This window comes from Rhyacophila brunnea, unplaced genomic scaffold (assembly GCF_057557595.1).
Source record: "Rhyacophila brunnea isolate RB1 unplaced genomic scaffold, BYU_Rbru_1.0 scaffold_5, whole genome shotgun sequence".
Classification (NCBI taxonomy): Eukaryota; Metazoa; Arthropoda; class Insecta; order Trichoptera; family Rhyacophilidae; genus Rhyacophila; species Rhyacophila brunnea.
Genome location: NW_028233170.1, coordinates 6,893,178 through 6,913,865, shown reverse-complemented (window position 1 = coordinate 6,913,865; position 20,688 = coordinate 6,893,178). Strand labels below are relative to the sequence as shown.

Below are 20,688 nucleotides of genomic sequence, written 5' to 3'. Positions count from 1 at the left end.
TCGATCGGCCGCCTGGCCATTACGCGCTGGGTGCGTCTTCCGCGTCCAAAGTATTAAACTGTATGAGTGTATGCCATACTATTTTTATGATTTCTGTTTTTGGAAATATATTTTCTTATTAACTCTTTTACTCCCAGCTGATTTAGCCTAGCATATGCGACAACTTTTTTTGACAAAAAATCGTCGATTTAGTTTTTTTTAAATAACTAATTCTACACATGTTTTAAAAATTTGAAATTTTTTTTGTGTGTTCTCAATGGTGTATAAAGTAATAATATTGATAGTTTACATCAATAAAACAAAAGAAAAAAATAATGTATCAATATTTATTTAGAAATGAATGGATAAAACTATGTTTGAACTACAAAACAAGTGTGACAACATTTTTTTATTTATAATTGGTTTATCAAATTTTATAATATAATCTATCTTTATGTAGTAACAGAAAAAAAATAAACATATTATTATTTCTCTATGAAATAGAATTTTTATAAAGTAATCAAAAAAAAATCATATAGTGTCAATGTATTCAAGAATATTATTCAATTCACGAAATCGCAAGAGAATTCGATACAGTATTGAGGACTAACTGATATGGGAATGAAGTAATTTCTAAAAATAAGTTTCAAAGCACTAAATCATTTATAATAATATTTATATTCATGTATTTTTTCACCATCTTACCAAAAGTACAGTGGCATCCATTGTTAGTTCAAAAATTACAAAATTAATTTTGTAATGTGATATATGAATCATAAAACAACTAAAACAAATATCAGAATTTAAAATGTGTCATAAAAATAATGTTTTATTATTTTTATGACCCTCTTTGGTCTCAAGTTCGACAGCAGAGCAATTATGACTTGTGAGTTAATAGGGTATGACATAATTATAAATAAAGCTGACACTAAAATAAATGTTACTCACACCCAACACACAGTGAATATAATGCTTTGTCTACACGAGACGAAATATGACGGGAAAAAATTTGGAATAAATCGTAAATTTGGTTCCAAACTTTCGGCCGATGGATCGGCCCAGATGGAGTTTTCGCATAGGTATGGTGGGCCGAAATATCGGCCGAATGGGAGTAAAAGGGTTAAATTACTTATTATTAAATGCTAATGTTTATTTAATTTTTTTAGAGCAAATATAACAATAAAGAAACTCAAAATCAACGTTGAGGACACCAGAGACCTGGTGAGTTATAATATTGATTGTTTATTATTTTTATTGCCTTAAAAAGTCATGTATTATGTTCATTCAATTTACTTTTTTCCAATTATCTGAATTTTTACATTACAGCTTATTAAATTTTATCTCAATCTGTACTCTTGTCAATTTTTTAGCATGAATTTTATACCCGTCCATGGCATCAGATATCAATTGCGAAGGCGAAAAAAGTTTGGAGGCAGAATTTGGCCCTGGGCAAACCTATGATATGTACAAGGTCTCAATGTTCTTTCTCAGATCCTTCTGAGAAGATTATGTGTAAACACTACCTCGATGAATGTGAATATTCTGCATTAAAGGTATTTAGTATGACATCATAATTATATGTATGTATGTGTGTGAAATGAAAAAGAAGATAAGTCTACCACGGGAATTTCTCGACTATTAGGACATTAAATTTCACACTTGCGACCGAAAAAAAATAATGTTAATAAATAACCAATTTATGAGAATGTAACTTGAAGATTACACGTACTTGTTAGGAAATCCAAAAGAAGATTGGGTTTTGAGCACCTTTGCAAACTTTTTTGTGTGCCAAATTTAATATCTAACTCTACTACTTTTGATTGGGCTATAGCTGAACTCGAGCTTTGGCCTCCTCCAGCGCTTTCCTCCCAGCAGGTGGAATCCTCTGCGGCTCTCCTTTCAGTTTCCAGTCATAGTCTTTGGAGAAAAGCTCTTGCGTTTCTCTTCACCTTCTCCCTCCTAGTTTCCCAACAATGGCCATTTTTAGTAGTTTGTGTCTAGCAGCATGCACTGATTATGACCTAGACGGCAATTTTTGAATCAAACAGGAAGTATCATAGAATATGAAAACTTACTCATACTGAAAACGCGAAGTAGCTTGAAAAGTAAGCATGGTGGTTCGACCGGTGTCCGAAAAAACAATGGAGATATTGGATGTACATTTATGATCACGTAAGAGTTTACATTATATTTTAGTCTATGGACTCCATGACAGCCAATGACAACTCAAGTTAACATGTAAACAATAAAAAAACTACAAAAAAATACGAGAACGTAAACAGAACTCTTGATGTATTTTACGAACCTAACGTTTAAAAATATGTATGTGCCTATATTACAAAAAAACAATAAATACTTTAATAAGAATCTAAATTCAAAATAACACTTACAACGATAATATTTAAAAGCCAAATAACAGAGCCCTATAACGTTGACACCCCGGAAGTCCAAGTAGGGAGGGGAGTCGGGGCCGCACAGCCCGATCCGACCTCCGCGCTCAACTCTCCGGTCAACCGGGCGTTAATGAAGCCCTGATTAGCGTGCTGTCGGTCGATTCGTGTGAGTCACACGACCAGCTTCAACCCTTCGACTAGCTCAGTGGTTGAAATTGTTTAGGGCGGTCAAATGAAGCTGGGTTTCGGTGTTTCGGTGTTTCGGTAGAGCACGTTCAGTGTAAGGTTAGGTTAGGTTAGGTAAAGATGCAGGATTGACAGTTGATTATGTTGGATCTTCCCAATGAAACACACGTGGTTCATAGCACAGAGTTTTATATTTAACAGTTAGGTTCACAACAAAAAAAAAAAAACATACACCACACAATATCAATTCACATTAACACAATTATGAAGTTTAACACGGTTTATAAATTTTGAACAGCCCTAAATTTATTAAAGATGGGCGCCGTAGGCTGTCAATTAAAATCTAAGGTTCAACGGGACACACAGTCCGTCGTGTTTTGGAGACTCCGGCTAACTGCCTCGCCAGCCTGGACACCTACCGCGTGCCGTCCCTATCGCTGTCCCTCTCAATCTACCCCTAAACATTCACCCCTCTCTATCATTCTCGCCCGCGGCGGGTACCTTCGGCCTTTACCTGCCATGGGTTTTTTTCCCGTCAGGTAGCCGTATTACTGAATTCGGGAGATTGGGCTCAAAAGGAACAACATTAGGTATCTTACTAATACGATTTAAAAACTAAAATTGTCTCGCGCGACCAACCTTTATCTCGCCCCATCTGGTAATTTGAACATTTATAGGTAATTAATACAAATTATCCTATTCATAGAGTGGCGATAGAAGGACTTTGGCTTGGCAGACTACAAGAAACATGAATGTGGCATCCATAACTTTGCTCGTACTTTACCCTTAAGTGGTCCTCCATTCACGTATAAACGTGGAAGTATCAACGTTATGTTACGTCATTCAGTCTGTTTTCGATCTGTCAAAATTAAACAACAACTAGCGCCTAAACCGGGGAAGCATGTGGAACTCAAAAGCCTCCGCGACTTTTAGATGTGGCTGTAAAAATCGAAGGAGGCTGCTTGAATAGCTTAGATAATTCAAAAGTTACCCTCCTGCCCAGTTCAGTCTTGTGAATGTTGAGAATTTCAATTCCTGGTAAATGCGGTACAACACATGTCATGATTCAACACATGTCATGATTATCTACATAACTCCACATATTCGTCACCGAATCTTCCTCTGAAAAGTGTCAATGAGTTCAGCTGCTTTCACAGTTGGTGTCCATACTAGTGAACATGATATTAATAAGTGTATGGTGCTAAACAAATAACTTATGGATGACTATTATTGTAAAACAGTTAAGAGCATACTTCTGTGAAACGGCAAATAATTTTCAACTATAGGTGCGATGAAATTTCGGACTGGCTGCCAATCGGAGAGAAAGTCAAGCTGTGAACACGTCAATTTGTTTTGTGATGGCATCAGGGGAATTAATTCTTAAGTCGTGTAAAGATGACTAAAAAACGTTACCCATTTACTTGAAAAAGAAAACATGTCAATGAATATATTATTATTATTACTAATAGAACAATAAACATAACATTCAATGGACGCATGTTGAATTTTTATGACAAATTATGTTTTGTTCTGCACGCGTCGTTTGCACAATCTTCGCGTCGCGTAGTCACGATCATTTTAAACCGTGCCTCAGCTGAAATATAGCCTTAAGTTAAGCACCATAGAGTCGCTTCCTTGAATTTACCGTCTTGCTCACTCAAATTTACTAGCTCATCAGCATTGATTCGACTTAACTCTTTTCTCTTTCATGCATATTAATAATATGTATTTTATGCACTATGGTTAATTTGAAATTTTTATTACTTACTTTTTGGATCGTTCAGACTTATCTTCCTTTTCATCTCGCACACAAATATAAAATAACAAACACATCAATGACGAATATAATAAAAATAATGGTCATTTTTTTTTAGTTATTCAGTTGTAAATGTTGCTCATTCAAAATTGATGACGAAGAAGCGATGCGTGAGCATGCTGCCAAAGAGCACCGTGAATGGAAAGGGAAAGATGAAGAGGAAGAAGTAGAAGAATCAGGAGAAGAAACCGATGAGGATGGGGATGAGGAAGAGGTTGTACCCAATCGTAAAATACGTCCATCCCAACATAAGAATGAATCTTCAATATTTAAACATTCTTCAAATGGTGGTAAGACTCATTCATTTGTTTCGTTTAAAGAGGTGCTGAGGATTCTGACAAAATCGTATTTATCTAGTATAATACCAAAACTTAAAAACAGCTGACAAAGAGCTATTTTAATTATTTAATTACCTCTTTATTTACTAAAGATTCCACTATTTGTTAGTAAATAATGACATTTCTTCTCGGACACATGTCAGTTATATGACACATTAAAATTTTAATTTTTTAATTTTTCGATTTAGATATACAGTTGAACTTGGTTATTACGAGGAAGATGGGACCGACTGAATTTGCGTTTTATAAACATTACTCGTTATATCGTTATATTTAATCGCGCCACGTTCTATTTAAGCATAGAACAAAAAATCTGAAAACCATCGTAAAAATCCCCGAAACATGCATGGCATTCATAGACTACAAAAGAAGTTGTTTATTTTAATGAACGCTGGTAGGTACTTACTGACTTGACAAAGCTTGGATTTTTTACATGCAATTTCAACCATATGCGTGGATACTTTTTCAATGTTGTCGGCGAAAATACCAATTAGGTACTTAGACACTTAACTAGTGTCATAAACGTAAACCGATCCCGGCGGCATCCTGCCTGGGCAGATTTTATTGCTGAGGGCCGAAAATGTTTTTAACGATCGACACATTAACAGTTTTAAGAAAATTTTTGACGATATTTTTGCCCGGTATACCCTGTAAGTGGCTTATTATAAAAGTGATTAAATGTATGGAGAAAATCATAAACTAAAATGTCAACGAATGTTTCCTCATTATATCCGAGATCTCGCTATTTCCGTGATCGTAATAACCGAGTTCGACTGTATAGAAATGAATTAAGTCTTAAGATACGACACTATCTAATGGAAATATGTTCGCACCGTGACACAAGTAGCAGGGAACATATTGTTTTAACCCAAAATATGACTATAAACGTCGTGTCGAATTCTGTTTCACAGGACAAGACGTTAATGAACGTCCTGTCATATCACATCTCAAAAAATACAACGTTTAAAGATGTCATGTCCGCGAATATGTTATGATAGTAATTCATAATTTTTTTTTATTTCTATTTTCAGTAAAAAAATTCTATGCATTTATAGAAAATATTCATGATCCGAAAGAAACATACAAAAAGTGGACGAAAGAATTGTAAGTAGTGTGTACTATTTTTCATAAATTAATATTCATGGGGCAGCAAAATAGGTGTTTGGAGAGACATCTAGTGACGGTATTATCGGAGATGCAATGAATTATAATTTACCGAAAAATCACCTCTGGCACAGCATAATAAGGTATCCATTGAAATAAGCCAAACCGAATCGTTTATTACCCTCCAAACTTACGCTGTTTCCGTTTACAACCATTTACTAACTAGTCAAGTGTTCATGGAGCTGCGTGCGAAACTGTATACAGAAATCGCTTCGTGTTCCATAATGCTCCATTCAAATAACGGTGTTTGTACATGCTCGTCTATTTGAAACAAGTATTCCTTATATAAAAACAAAAATATTTTTCTCTATGGTCACTTTTTGATGTCTATGGGCGCTTAACTGTTTCGATTTAATACTACATTATGGCCGGATAATCCGAATGCCGAATAAACATTATTGAATAAATATAATCATTACAATATTTATTTATAGGAAATCTCTTAACGTGGAGGGTAAACAAATAAAAGTAAATGGTTATCGTGATAGTATACCTACCTACCATATAATTATTATGCATAAATTATATATAATATTATATATAAATTATGCATAGATTAGCTTCATCTACGAAAGCAAAGTTTAGTATAAATAAAGCAGTCATGATTGAATAAAATGAAGTACCAATTATAGGATCGATTGTAAAATAGATAATACCATTATGATAATACAATAATCAAAATAATTCACTGAATCATAAAGAAATACGGATGAAAACAAGTACCTATGACAATTATCAACAAACGCGGGCTGTCAGTTGCAATCTGTCAAACATGGACTCGCCAAATTTAGCAATCGGTTCGCTAAACTTATGGTAGAGGGGCATTCTGTACTCGGATTCGGCGAGATGCTGATATACAAAATCTCCATGGACGCAACGCAATTATACGTTTCGCACGCCATCTGGTGTAAAATCGCATTCGAAAATAATAGGTGGATGGGGTATAACTGTACTGTATTAGGAGATATTATAAATTACTTTATAGAACACGGATGTATTTCAATCAATTTTTCAGAAAGTATCTAAAGGCTCGATGTCATACTACTTTACAAGATGCTTGTTGGCAAATTTACAATCTGCTTGTAAACTTGCCCAGTGTCATCATCGAACAAGCTAACAAGCAGATTGTAAACAATCTACCGAGAAAAGTTGAAAGCCGGGCTACTTTTACACGCTACTCGCTAGCGTGTGGGCCGGTCTGCGTTTGCGCAATAGAGTAATAGTGGCGACCTCCCGGTAAAAAAACGAACTACGTTCTATCAAAATAGTCGCTAGCTTGTGGCTTCCGAGCGAGTGGAAAGTATTGTGTGTCAAGCAACTTGTAAAGTAGCTCAATTTCGTCGAGGTATAAGATACATCGATGTTTGTAACCGTTGCCTACGAGGCGGGAGCGGAAAATAAAGTGTTCACATATTTAAAAAATAGTCTTATTGCTGTCTGTGTAATTTTTGAATTTTAGTAAGCCAGTTTGGAAATAAAGCGACTAAATTATTGAGATTATAAAACTGTGTATGTATATGTTACGCCGAATGTGCGAAATTGAATATTACATGAAATGGGCAAAATTTTGCCTAAATCATGAAAAATGCAAGCCCGTTGCCTTATTCATGAATTAGACAAAATATCTGGAGAGTGCGTGAAATCGGCAGTAATTTTTCTGCCTACTTCATGTCTTGGACAAATTAGATAGTAGCGCTACGGTGGTATTTTTTGCAACTAAACTAAATGTATCAAATGCTCATGGATTGGTCAAAATGTACATTTATATTATCTATGGTCAAAATAGATGATCGCGCTCCGTGGTGTTTTTTGCAACTAAACAAATGTGTCAAATGTCATTGATTTGAATGACGTTCATATCCATTTACTATGCGCAAAAAAAATTCTAGAACTATAATATGATAACGGAAGAATTTTATTGAAAAGTATTTTCGCGATTTGATTCGTGCTTGGGTATCAATTGTGCAATGGTCGATTGAATGTTTGTGATAGTTTGTTCACACTTGATAGCTAACCTCAAAATGGACATTCAGTTGAATAATTTAATTCAGAATTACAAAACCTAACCTAACCTAACCTAATAATAATAATATTATACTAGCTGAGCCAGCTGGCTCTCGCCAGTCTGTCTCGCTAGGTCTTGCAGACAGCTTTTCGTCGTAGTGACTTGGTGTTGGATTTTAATATAATAATTGTAAAGCGTGTATAGATGGCGCCATAGTTTTCCCTTCGGGATGGATTTTCATTCACGTCAGACAGTTGAAAATTTAGCTGATTTGTCAGTTTTACGATCTGCATGTCGTCAATGCCAATACAAATTTGGAGTCATTTGCGTAATCTATTCTGGAGTCTGGCCTTCTCAATATCGTCTGACACCATTTCAGGCTGTTAGGCCTAGCAGAACAGCTGGCAATCGCCGATTGCTACCACTGTCATTTTAATTTTAATACAATAAATGTGTAGTTATGTATGTGCATTTAAATATGATAAATAATTATACATCTCAATCGTGATTATCATAAATAGCGATCCAATATAACACGAATATTAATCTCTTTCGGGTCCCATTTACATAATAGAAAAAGGTTAGCAGCATAAAAAATTAATTTAAACATTATTTTGTTTCATTGTCTATAAAAAATAAATGCTTGGAGCCATAGAATAATATTTTAAAAATCTTATTTTGATTTAAAAATTAACCTTAAACAATATAGTTTCCCGGTGCGGGACATTCATATCGAGACAAATGTTGATAAATAATGAAGCAATACATATTATATATGATAAGAATAGGAATTTATAAGACCTAAAAATGTGGAATCAGCTTAAAGAGGCCTTCATCCAGCAGTGAATTGATACAGGTTGATGACGATAATGGCGATATAAATGGGTAGGTATATAAAATCACAAATTTAAAAAAATATTGCAGTTTATATGACCAAGAAGAGTAGAATTAAATTGGGATAACCTTCATCCAGAAGTGGATTAATCTTGGTTGATGATGATAATTACGATATTATGAATGGGTAAATATAATATCAACAATTTTGATAAATATGGCAATTCATATGACCGACAGAAATTCAAACAACTTAGGGAGGCCTTCATCCACCGGTGGATTGATTCAGGCTCATCATGATAATGGAAATATAAATAGATATAATATAATATCACCGATTTTGATAAATACAGCAATTCAAATGACAGAAAGGAGTAGAATCAGGCATGGGAGGCCTTTATCCAGCAGTAGATGGGTTCAGGTCAATGATGATAAGGAAGATAGAAATAGGTATAATATAGTAGTAGAATCAGGTTGCGAAAACCTTCATCCAGCAGTGGATTGATCCTGGTTGATGATGATGACGATATGAATATGTAGATAAATGTAATATCACCGATTTTGATGAATACAGAAATTCATATTACAGAAAGGAGTAGAATCAGGCTAAGGAGGTCTTTATTAAACAGTGGATTGGTTCAGGTCGATGATGATGATGATGATGACGATATGAATATGTAAATAAATATAATATCACCGATTTTGATAAATACAGAAATTCATATGACAGAAAGGAGTAGAATCAGGCTAGGGAGGTCTTTATTAAGCAGTGGATTAATCCTGGTTGATGATGATGATGATATGAATATGCAGATAAATATAATATCACCGATTTTTATAAATACAGGGATTCATATGACAGAACGGAAAGCAGTGGATTAATCCTGGTTGATGATGATGATGATATGAATATGCAGATAAATATAATATCACCGATTTTTATAAATACAGGGATTCATATGACAGAACGGAGTATAATCAGGCTAGGGAGGTCTTTATTAAGCAGTGTATTGGTTCAGGTCGATGTGATGATGATGATGATGATGACGATATGAATATGTAAATAAATATAATATCACCGATTTTGATAAATACAGAAATTAATATGACAAAAAGGAGTAGAATCAGTCTATGGAGGTCTTTATTAAGCAGAGGATTGATTCTGGTTGATGATGATGATGATGACAATATGAATATGTAGATAAATATATTATCACAGATTTTGATAAATACAGAAATTCATATGACAAAGGAGTAGAATCAGGCTAGGGAGGTCTTTATTAAGCAGTGGATTAATCCTAGTTGATGATTATAAGATGGATAGAAATATGTATAATATCACAAATTCGTTAAACCAATAGTAGTAGAATCAGGTTGCGGAACTCGTCATCTAGCAGTGGATTGATCCTGGTTGATGATGATGATGATTATGATGACGATATGAATATGTAGATAAATAACATTAGAAATTCAATACTGTCAAGAATACAATCAACGTAGAGAGGCCTTCATCCAGCAGTGGATTTATTGAGGCTCGTGATAATAATGGCATTATATATAGATAGGTAGATAATAATATAATATCACTGATTTTGATAAATATAACAATTCATGTGTAAGTAAGGAGTAGAATAAGGCTGAGGAGGCCTTCATCCAGCAGTGGATAGGTCAAGATTTAAAAATAGGTAGATGTTATACAATATCACACATTTTGATAACTATAACAATTCGTATTAATTTCTTTCATTGTTTGATCTATGGAAATTAGTAGCCTAGGTAATTATTCAATTAAAAAAAATAGTGTGTGAACAGCCACAAAGAAGTATTTAAAAAATCAAATCTGGAATATCAGGTTATCTATGAAATGGCCGTCAGTGGCGTACCCCGCTGTCAAAAGATATTATACGTGGTAAATTGTACCAAGATTATGGCTTTTTCACCGAAAAAAGTGCGCCAATGCCTACATTACGATATTTGAATAAAAATAATCGAATCCGTTTGTCAAATAAAGGATTAGAAGGTCTTAAGCGACGAAGACGTCATTCTGTGAGGTGTAAACAGTAAATATGGCGATTGTATACGGTGTGTAATAAAATATCGGATATAAACGTCACGTACATGTAAAATCATGGAAAATTTCTGAAATGTGTTCAATTCAATCGGTAGATGAATCGGTAGCGCACATTTCGAAGTGAAGATGTAAAAATAACAATAAAATGTCGCTTAAGGCCTATGGGTTCATTCGTAAGAATCAAATTTGACGTAAGCGCCACAACAAAATAGCAATATGCGGAGCGCGCATAAAAAAACAAAAACGCTTCGCTCGGCGTCTCTGGGAGTAGATACGAAATCAGAGGTTTTAAAAGTGTTGAATTAATAATATTTTTTTTCCTAACAAATTTTATAAACATTTTTGTGGTAGGTAGAATAAATTATAAGAATAAAAATAGTAGACCTCCAAATAAGAACCTCATATTATTGATATGCTGAATTTGTGAAGTGACACCTTTTCTTGAATCTATCATATTGTGGGTTCAAATTCAAATATTTTTCAAAAAAAAATCTAATACTTATGTATGTTTCTGAGGTGTTTCAAATTGGTATATTATTTATATATATCGGTGTATATGAATACAAAAGTTATTCATTTTTTCATGAGCTCACATTACAAATTATAAGTTTAAAACATTCACAAGATGCATAAAAGATTTCTGTTATTATTGCGTTTTTATTGAATTATAAAAACATGACTCATAAAAGAAAGCAATTCAATGAATATTTGTCGAGGTACAATTTTTTTAAAATTTATTACGCAACAATCAAGATTTAAGAAACCATTATTATAATAACGTGTATTTGAGGGCAGTACGTTTTGGTCGCCGCGGAGGATTTCGGAACATTAGTGTGTATAGAAAATTAATAATTGGTTCTTTAATTAGTGTACAGGCTTAACGGTATGTAATGTATTAGAATAACTATTATAAATTATTATTTTTTATTATTTTTTATTTTTTTTCTTTTCTATTGATAGCATCTAATATAATTATGATATTGAGGGTTTCTTATATCCATCGACCGTGTTAGTCTAGGATCAATGAGTTCAGGCAATATACAATTCATATAAATCTTGTCAGTTGTGATGTAAAGAGTAATATTGTTTTTATTATTCAATGAACTAGGTTCTTACCTCAATATATTTTTTACTTGTGTTAAATAATTACTAATAAATGCCTAAGGTGATTCCATTCAATTCAACTCGGCATTAAATATATTAAATTCTAATGGATTTAAGTTTTGTACTATTTCATTTGAGTCGTTTTATGCGATCCTGGTTTCGCCTTTCGACATCGTCAGGCACTATGCGCACTCATCAAATACACACTGACAACGAAAGCAGCTAATTCTCACTTAACAATAAATTAATACAATAAAGTAAGGTAAAAACTTTATCACCTACCTATTAAGTCAAAGTGCACAATGAAAAATTTAACAAACAATTAATTATGAATAGTTGAATTGTGGCAGTATGAAAAAAAAAGATTTTACCACAAACCATCTGAAAAATACATACATCATAAAACATATACGTGATTTTCTGCCCCAAAACACTTATTTTATTATTATTTTGACGATTAGGAAAATTATGACACATGTTTCAGTGGCCATTACTATGACAGCATTCGAAAACGTATTTTACTTTAAATTTTCTACAAATTTACTATTTGTGACATAAACCACTTAAGATCGATAATAAATAGACCTTGAAAAATAATATTATTTTGTTTCTATTGATAATGCCAATAAACATACTCCTGGATACGTCCCTTTGAAAATAACAAAACATGGCGACCCAGGTACATAAAAACTGTATTAAGTACATGCAAAGTTTTTCAAATCGTTTAAAGCCCAACCAAGTAGGTATTTATCAAAATAATTAAAGTCCACCTATATTTTATCTAAACTGCTCAAGTCCAAAATATTTTTTTTTATAAATGTTGCACCGAACGAATACCTTTAGGACTTCTTTGTAGCCATCGTGGTTATAAGATTCAATTATCTTACAATATCTCACATGCTGCAACCATTTGTATTACAAGATAATAAATAATATAATATAACTACATTTTTCTCAGTTTGACATTCACTGGTATTTTATGATGTTTGATTTGTCAACACAAATTATAACACCTGGTCTACGTCATGTGGTCTTGCCAATTTGATTGTTACTGCAATGCGAGTAAAGGTCATTTTTCTATGAGTTAAAATACTGTTCGCGACGGATAAAAATTTGGAAAAAAAAGACGTCCTCCCCCGTTGAAATTTAGAAGCCTACTAAGGTTAGAAATGAGAAATTAGAAAAACTATATGGATTAATCGATCAAATGGTCTCTTTTTGTTAATTTTGCAAAATAATTATATATCTAAATTGTCTGAAAATAGGATAAATACATGAAAACGTACGACGTGTTTTGGTAATATAGCGTCACTAATTGTACCGAATTTATAGGGTTTTATTTATTTTTTCATTGTTAATTATTATTTATAGTATTACGGAAATGTTATATTATAATAAAAAAATATTTTTATTGTGCAGTATATATTATTTTGTGAGAAAAAATCATTCAAAATTGGCTGATGTATACTCAAACTAAAATGGCTTTAAAATCTTTATTTTTCTGAAATTAAAAAAAGTACGTGAGTTAATCAATGAAATGTATTGTTTTACCCATTTCTTTCATACAATATATACCTGCAAAACTATTATTAAGTTCAAAAATTCACTGTGGCGTGACAGTCGTTTTGGCCAATTTCGAAAACAGGACCGACTATTTGTCATTTATTTTAAAAAGTAAAGCGAATCAGAAAATTTTAATGACACAAAAAGTGTTATTTGAATATTATTTATTAGATTTTAAATAAATAAAGTGTTTATTATGTGTCAATTCGTGTTAAACGTCCTTGCCATTTCCACGATTCTGAGAAGACAGGAAAAAACGGGTCCAATGGCCTTAAATGAGCTGTTGGTGCATTTTCCAAAATCTCTTAGGATAATAATATATAGGAGATTATGTCCAATTATAACTAATAAAACCATCCGTATTAAATTTACTTTTTCTTCTGTCATGTTGACAGTTCAAGAATTCCATACCGTGGCGAATTCATGTACTCAGCAGAAAAATTACCTAATTCATAAATAAGGCAACAGGCTTGACTATTACATGAATTAGCCAAAATTTTGCCCATTTCATGTAATAGTCAATTTCGCACATTCGGTGTAACATATAATATATTAAAATGAAGTAATGACGAAATTGTTCATAAACACACTAGAGTGCTCACTATTAGGTATAAGTAATCAAATCGGTAAAACTAAAAATAATAATTAATGAGAAGTTGTGATATCAATTTGTCTGTTTGTATAATATATATATATTTCTTATTGCCCACTTGTTCTTAATGTACCTGAGATCAATAACACCCTCCTATATCCACAATCCTTTTTTTTGCTTCATTCCCTACAGAAGCTTTCTTTGACATATTATTTGGTTCGGTTTGGTTAAACGAATGCTTATTTTATAAGTCTTTATTTCATTGTAAATTTATCTTTGTTTTAAAATATAATTTTCATTTGTCTCATTGCTTATAAACTTTTTTTCATTGTTTAATTAAAATACTTTTAAATATATTTTTTCAATTGTGTTTGATTTAATTGTATGAATTGTGTTGTAATTCAGTCACTATATAGTTGTTTCTACTACCTACACACCACCTCGAATGTCTATGATTATATTATTGTAATGTATGCAACTTTTCAGAAAAAATTAAATAACTGTTAATTTTCAGTGAGAAAAAAAATTATGACAACGACTTCCTATTCGGTGACATGTTATGCGGTAATTATGTTGCGCTTGATATCAATCAGGCAGACGGCTTTCTCCCCAAAGAGCGCGAATCGTGCAAAATTGCTCATCAACTTTACGTTGAAAAAAAAAAATCTCAAACACGAACAGAAGCACAATGGCGCACATATAATTTGTTCGAGTCAGATATTTTTAATGGTGAGTGATTTGTTTATTGACATTGTTGTGAATGATAGAAAATATGTGCCTAATTTAGATTATTAATGACTGAGCTTGATAGATTGCGAATGAAACGGTGGAAGTCATTTCACATGCAGCGATTTTTATCGCAGTCATATAAATTCGCGCAATTATTTTCCGCCAAGCGATGCAGCGGTGTATAAAAGTATAGTAGTTATCATATTATACTGAAGCGGCTTTTTACTCTGCCATGTTCCACTACAACTGTGTGACGGAGGAACATTATACAATTTTTTTTTAATTTTTTCCGACCATGTTCGATCCTAATAAGATCTAATATGGGCCTCCACAGAGTGGAAATTTGTATCCACAGATTTTGTTTTTACGAGAAATGGATGTCAGCCACATGCTCAACCTATTGGGTCCATACCCTGGACTCAAACACAAATTGAAAAACAATATGTGTATTTGTCAGACCCAGGATTCGAACCTGGGACCCACGGCGCTATAGGCCGACTCTTAAGCCACGCGGCCATCGTGGGTGTACACAAATTAATACCATGATGATAAAATTTGCTTCATGTGAAACGAGGGTTAAGGGTGCAGTGCCATAAATTATGGTTTAGCACCTATACTCGGCTCCTCAATTATATTATAAAAAATGCTGTTGACATACAATGAATAAAGGTTTGGGTCCACCGTATGGTTGCATGATTTTTTCTCATCATCCTGTCTTTTGGGAAGTTTGCAAGGGTTATGTTGTTCATATGAAGTTTTTCTTTTTTCTCTTAGATGCAATAACAATGTGGTGCGGAGGTCCAGTCTTTGCCCTGGGTTGGGTTCCTGGCAATAAATATTCAAGGTATTTGGCCGTGTCAGTCAATCCAATTATGGATTATCAAATGTATGAAAATAACACCTACTCGTACAAAAGTATCATTCAGATTTGGGATGTAGGTGTCCTGTGCAATAATATGTAAGTTCTTTTATTGTTTAATCATTATGATTTTTTTAAATTCAATCAGGTATAGTAGGGGGAATCTGGAAAATTTAAAAGAATCTATATCACATAGAGGAAGCCATGTGAAAAAAGTATATCCTGATAATTTTAATTGTTTGTTAAGAGCGTGAATTGAAATGGCAAATAATTTTGAACAGTATGTGGAACGAAATTTCGCAGTATTCACCAATCGGAGACTGACCGTCGAGGTGTCGGCACGTCGATTTGTGTTGTCATGGCGTCGGATGAAAATATTCTTAAATCGTGTAAAGATGACTAAAAAACTTTACGTATGAACTTAAAAAAGAAAACATGTCAATGAATATACTATTATTATTAGTAATATAACAATAAACATGACATTAAATGGACGCATGTTGAATTTTTATGACAAATTATATTTCCTACTTACACTATGTGATAATTTTATTTATCTCTAGCACTGTATAAAGATTTCTGAGTCTCTTTGGTATGTAGCATAGAGGTATTAAATAAAGTATGTAGCTATTTTTTTTCATATTGTAGAGCGAAATGTGTGGAGCCAGCAAAAATGTTATTCGGAATAGCCCACGAATATGGGAACGTTTGGGATTTGGATTGGTGTCCATCGTCCTGCAGCGAAGCATTTGAGGAGAGCCAAGAGCGGCCTGGATTACGGAGAATGGGACTGGTGGCAGTCGCTTGTTCGAACGGAAATGCTTACATATATTCTGTTTGCGACCCGACCAGCTTGCCAGCCAGGTATACAATTAAATTTATTGATTCACTCATTTCTCTAGTAAAAAATATTTTTGTGGGACATCAAGGTTATAAACCGCTTCTACTATTTATCTATAACAGGATTCTTACCATTTTGTTTAGTGCCTGCTGACATCCACTCGAGAAAAAAAATACAAATTATAATTTTTGTATTGACAGATTAGATATCATTTTTATAAATTTTTATGACATTTTGAATGTGCGGTTATTTTATGATGGTTTTATTTATGTTTTTGTAGCACTGGAAGTAATATATACCACACGGAGCCTGCTGCCGTGCTCCAATTGTTTGATGATGAATCAGATAGTCCAAAGTGTAATCAATCTCAAGCCACTAAGTTAATGTGGAACCTGGTATGTATATTGAAATTTATTCAAGATATTTCTTACTTAAGTATATATTTTTTACATAAAATTCTTTTCTAATTTTCAAATATTTTTTGCAGGAAAAAGGACACAGCAAAATCGTGGTAGGATATTCATCGGGAATTGTTGCTTTGTTCGATATTACTTCCAATTCTCCGATATTGAAAAGTAAGCGCGGAAATATGATAGTGTTTTCACCATATTATTTCTTCCAACCATATACGTCCACAATCAATGGTAAGTTAAAAAAAGTCAGTGTATCAGATAATGTTTTTACAAAATACAGTACAGTAAAACTCTGATTAATTAGAATTTGGCTGTAAATCGAAATATTCCCTCGATCTATTTGTAACGATTTTCGGTAATTTGATGAATGAATCATAATAGTCAGCACTGATATTAAACTGTAAGAAATTATATCGAAAACAGAAACAATAATAATTGCAACAGTTATTTTACTGCTTTTTTGCCTTACATTTTGTATTTTGTAATTAGATATTTCAGTGGTAGTAATGAAAATTTGTTGCTCTTTGTTGCTCTGCAATACATCACATGGTTGAATCATCATTTGTCATCTCATAAATTCTTTTTAAAACTGTGTCATTGCGCAATGGAACTGAATTTTACTAATAAATACATCTATAGGTGGTAATATTAATTTTACTCCAAATAAATGTTATGTACCACATTTTGCCATCATTTTTGGTCATTTTTTTATGTCATAAGATACGATTAGTCCTTCATCGTTTTGACTTGAAATTTTCTTAAAAACATCAGTGACAGTACAATTATTACGCTTTTCAAATGTTTTTGTAGAAGAAGGAACAAAACTAAATTTAAAATATTCTATAAAATATTGACAACACTGTTTTCACGACATCTAGAACCAATTTGTATTTGGCGCCTTTGCATTAGTTGGCCATTATGTATAATTAGCATGATAAATTAATTAGGAAATTATCTGGTCAGCAGTGATTGTATTACACTAATTTTAATTCAGAACTAGGATACACCTACGCAAAGAAATCTCAGAAGGGTTGACAGAGATGATTGATTGCATCATTCACAATATGCAATGATGCAATCGCCCACTCGGATTTCAGCAGTGCCCCTCAAATATTAAAAATTTAGAAATGTCCCTCCAGATTTTTAAAACTCCTGCGGGCCGTTAAGAATACCCTGTTAAGAAACACTGCTCTAAATGCATATGGCTGTCATTTTTGTAATAAACAATGCATTGTAAACAAGACAGTTTTAATGAAGCATTTTTTTCTTTCAGTCATCCGCCACACATTTGCATGCATTTCGACCAATGGTTTGGCTTATGACTCTATCCATAATTTCTTCAATGAAGAATAATGCAGGCTATATCTGTCATGTCTGTGTGTTACAATGATCTTACTGTCGATTATAGGCTTGGCAATAATTCCTCGGGCCATCCGAGACAGTGGCGATACAGTGATCGCCGTGTCTTCAATAGCTGGATGCAGTGCGTGGTCCGGTACTTCTCTCTTGGTTAGCCGAAAGGGTCGGTACACTAACGCCGGCCTGACTCCTCACTGGCCCAATTTCTTTGCCTCCAGCGACTCCGTTGGTATTAGGGGCTCATCATGTGGTAAGTTGGATATTCTTTGGTTTGAAGAAAAATGGAATGAAGTTCAAAACAATTTTTTATTTCTTAACCTCTTAACCAGGAAATACTCTTTTGCTAATGTTTACAAATGTGTATTTTACAACAGGGAATAATTTATATATAATTATATGTGTAATTCGATATGCTTATAGTGAATGATGATGAATTATGACATCATGCCCATCATTAACATTGCTATTATGAATTATCTCTTGTTATGCTTTTAGTGAACAAAATAGTTTCCATGGTTTTTTAAAATAAGATGAATTTAGACAACTGATACTATTATTATTATGATAATAATGGTTATGGGTGTTTTGAGGATGGGTCTTCAAATTTGTTGCATGTCATTTTGTTTTATAGGTTTATTGTAGTAGACTACGCACTTGTGCTCAACTACCAAAGATGGTGGCTCTGAACAACGCTGCCATGTTTCAATGCATCAACTTGCAAAATAATATTTTTTTGTAGCTACCATATCAACATCACTAAAAATGGTACAGAAATGTGAACACATGCTTCAATACTAAAAATTTACTTTCGCTATAAATCCAAGAAAAACATTCTGGAATCGCAATCAAGTGTTGTTCTAGAAAAACTTTGACAGGTACCTCTTTTATTAGTTAAACTATTTGGACGCCCACGAGGGGCTCGTTGGCCGAGCGGCTTACTCGTCGGCTTAAATACACATTATTTTTCAATTTGTGTTTGGACTCATAGTAGGTTGAGCAAGTGGGCTAACATCCATTTCTTGTAAAAACAAAAATCTGTTGAGGCATATGATCCTATTAGGATCGGACATGGTCAGATGATTTGGGAGCTTGCTATGGCAGTGTGGTAACATGTCCGCTTGGTAATTTGAGAGTCGGGTTCGAATCTGAGATCTAACAAAATTCACATGTTGTTTTTTGATGAGTGTTTGCACCCAGAACATGGATCTAATGGGTTGAGCAAGTGGCATTTCCCGTAAAAAAAATTGTTACAACATCTTCTTGAGGGGGCCAAGATTCACACTGGATTTTAGAGCCAATGAAAAAAAATGTATATTTCGTAGCAGATCTAGTGGTATCACTTTTGATAATCATCAAATTTCACAGCAATACCAACATCAGTGACTTCTGTTGCACTGCGAAGTGCTCATACGGCGGACCTGCCATACCTAGTTGGTTGCTCTGTCACCGGGGGCACCACTATGTCAGCCAGCTGGTGGAATGGATGCTTCGTCGCGGCAGGGACAGCTGGCGATGTCTATGTCCAACCTCTCCAGTCACACATTATCAGCACACATCGCTCTCGCACCTTCAGAAAGAGGAAGAAAATGGCGGTGAGTATCCTTTCTTCCACTGATTAAATTACTTTTTATTCAAAATTGAATAAACACTGAAGAATGAAGAAAGTCATCATCATTATCATCGGCAATGTGGGCCTCAGCTGCCTCTAGGGAATGTTTCCTTTCCCCTATGTCTGCAGCAAGCTCCTTCCACCCCTCGTTTTAAATAATCTGATAACCGCAATCTAGGTCCTCTGACCGTTCTTATCCTTACTGGTGAAGAGGAGCATTTGGGGTGGTTGGGTGACTTCCATTCTTGCGACGTGGCCTGCCCAATGGATGCATCCCACTGTCATCTTTCAAATCATGAGGGGATTATTGTATAAAGTGTTTGGTTCTTCCTCGCTTGCCATCTTTGTAATTACTGTAATTTTTTTTTACTAAATTGTAATTGATTGTTTTTACTAAAGATTGCGATACCGGTATTCAATTATTTATCGATACCGAAATACCGGTTTAAAAAATTCGAAATACCGGTATTTTCGGTATTAAGAAAGCATACACATTTATGATTTCGAAAATGATTTAATGTTATTTTTTTCATTATTTACTACTATATTGTATAAATATATTATAGTGTATAAATTTTATTCTGCCGAAACGCAAATATATTAACTAAAACCAACAAAAGTTACATGATATTAAAACAAAATCCCTCAAATATACTTATAGAATTGTTGCGATGAATTAACATATTTCGAAAAAGAAGACATTCCTGGCAAATGTCTCCAATTATTCTATAACTATTGATCCAACGTTGATAGTACATCAAACAAACGTTGTATTTCAGAGAGATTTTCCTGTACCTGGACTAGTATTTTGTAAAAATTAACAGTTCTAAAAT

The 20,688-nt window shown here is 33.5% G+C and overlaps 1 protein-coding gene across 1 annotated transcript in view; it reads left to right on the top strand.

Moving 5' to 3' along the window:
- The window catches only part of LOC147065957 (uncharacterized), a 38,362-nt gene that overhangs the window by 14,286 nt on the left and 3,388 nt on the right, over positions 1-20,688 (top strand). Inside the window, exons 7-17 of the mRNA XM_085956181.1 lie at positions 1,146-1,200; positions 1,350-1,532; positions 4,433-4,664; positions 5,744-5,816; positions 14,560-14,774; positions 15,549-15,732; positions 16,282-16,497; positions 16,755-16,869; positions 16,962-17,118; positions 18,296-18,496; positions 19,612-19,838. Coding sequence (XP_085812307.1) covers positions 1,146-1,200; positions 1,350-1,532; positions 4,433-4,664; positions 5,744-5,816; positions 14,560-14,774; positions 15,549-15,732; positions 16,282-16,497; positions 16,755-16,869; positions 16,962-17,118; positions 18,296-18,496; positions 19,612-19,838 — 1,858 coding nt within the window. The remainder of the gene's footprint in view (positions 1-1,145; positions 1,201-1,349; positions 1,533-4,432; positions 4,665-5,743; positions 5,817-14,559; positions 14,775-15,548; positions 15,733-16,281; positions 16,498-16,754; positions 16,870-16,961; positions 17,119-18,295; positions 18,497-19,611; positions 19,839-20,688) is intronic.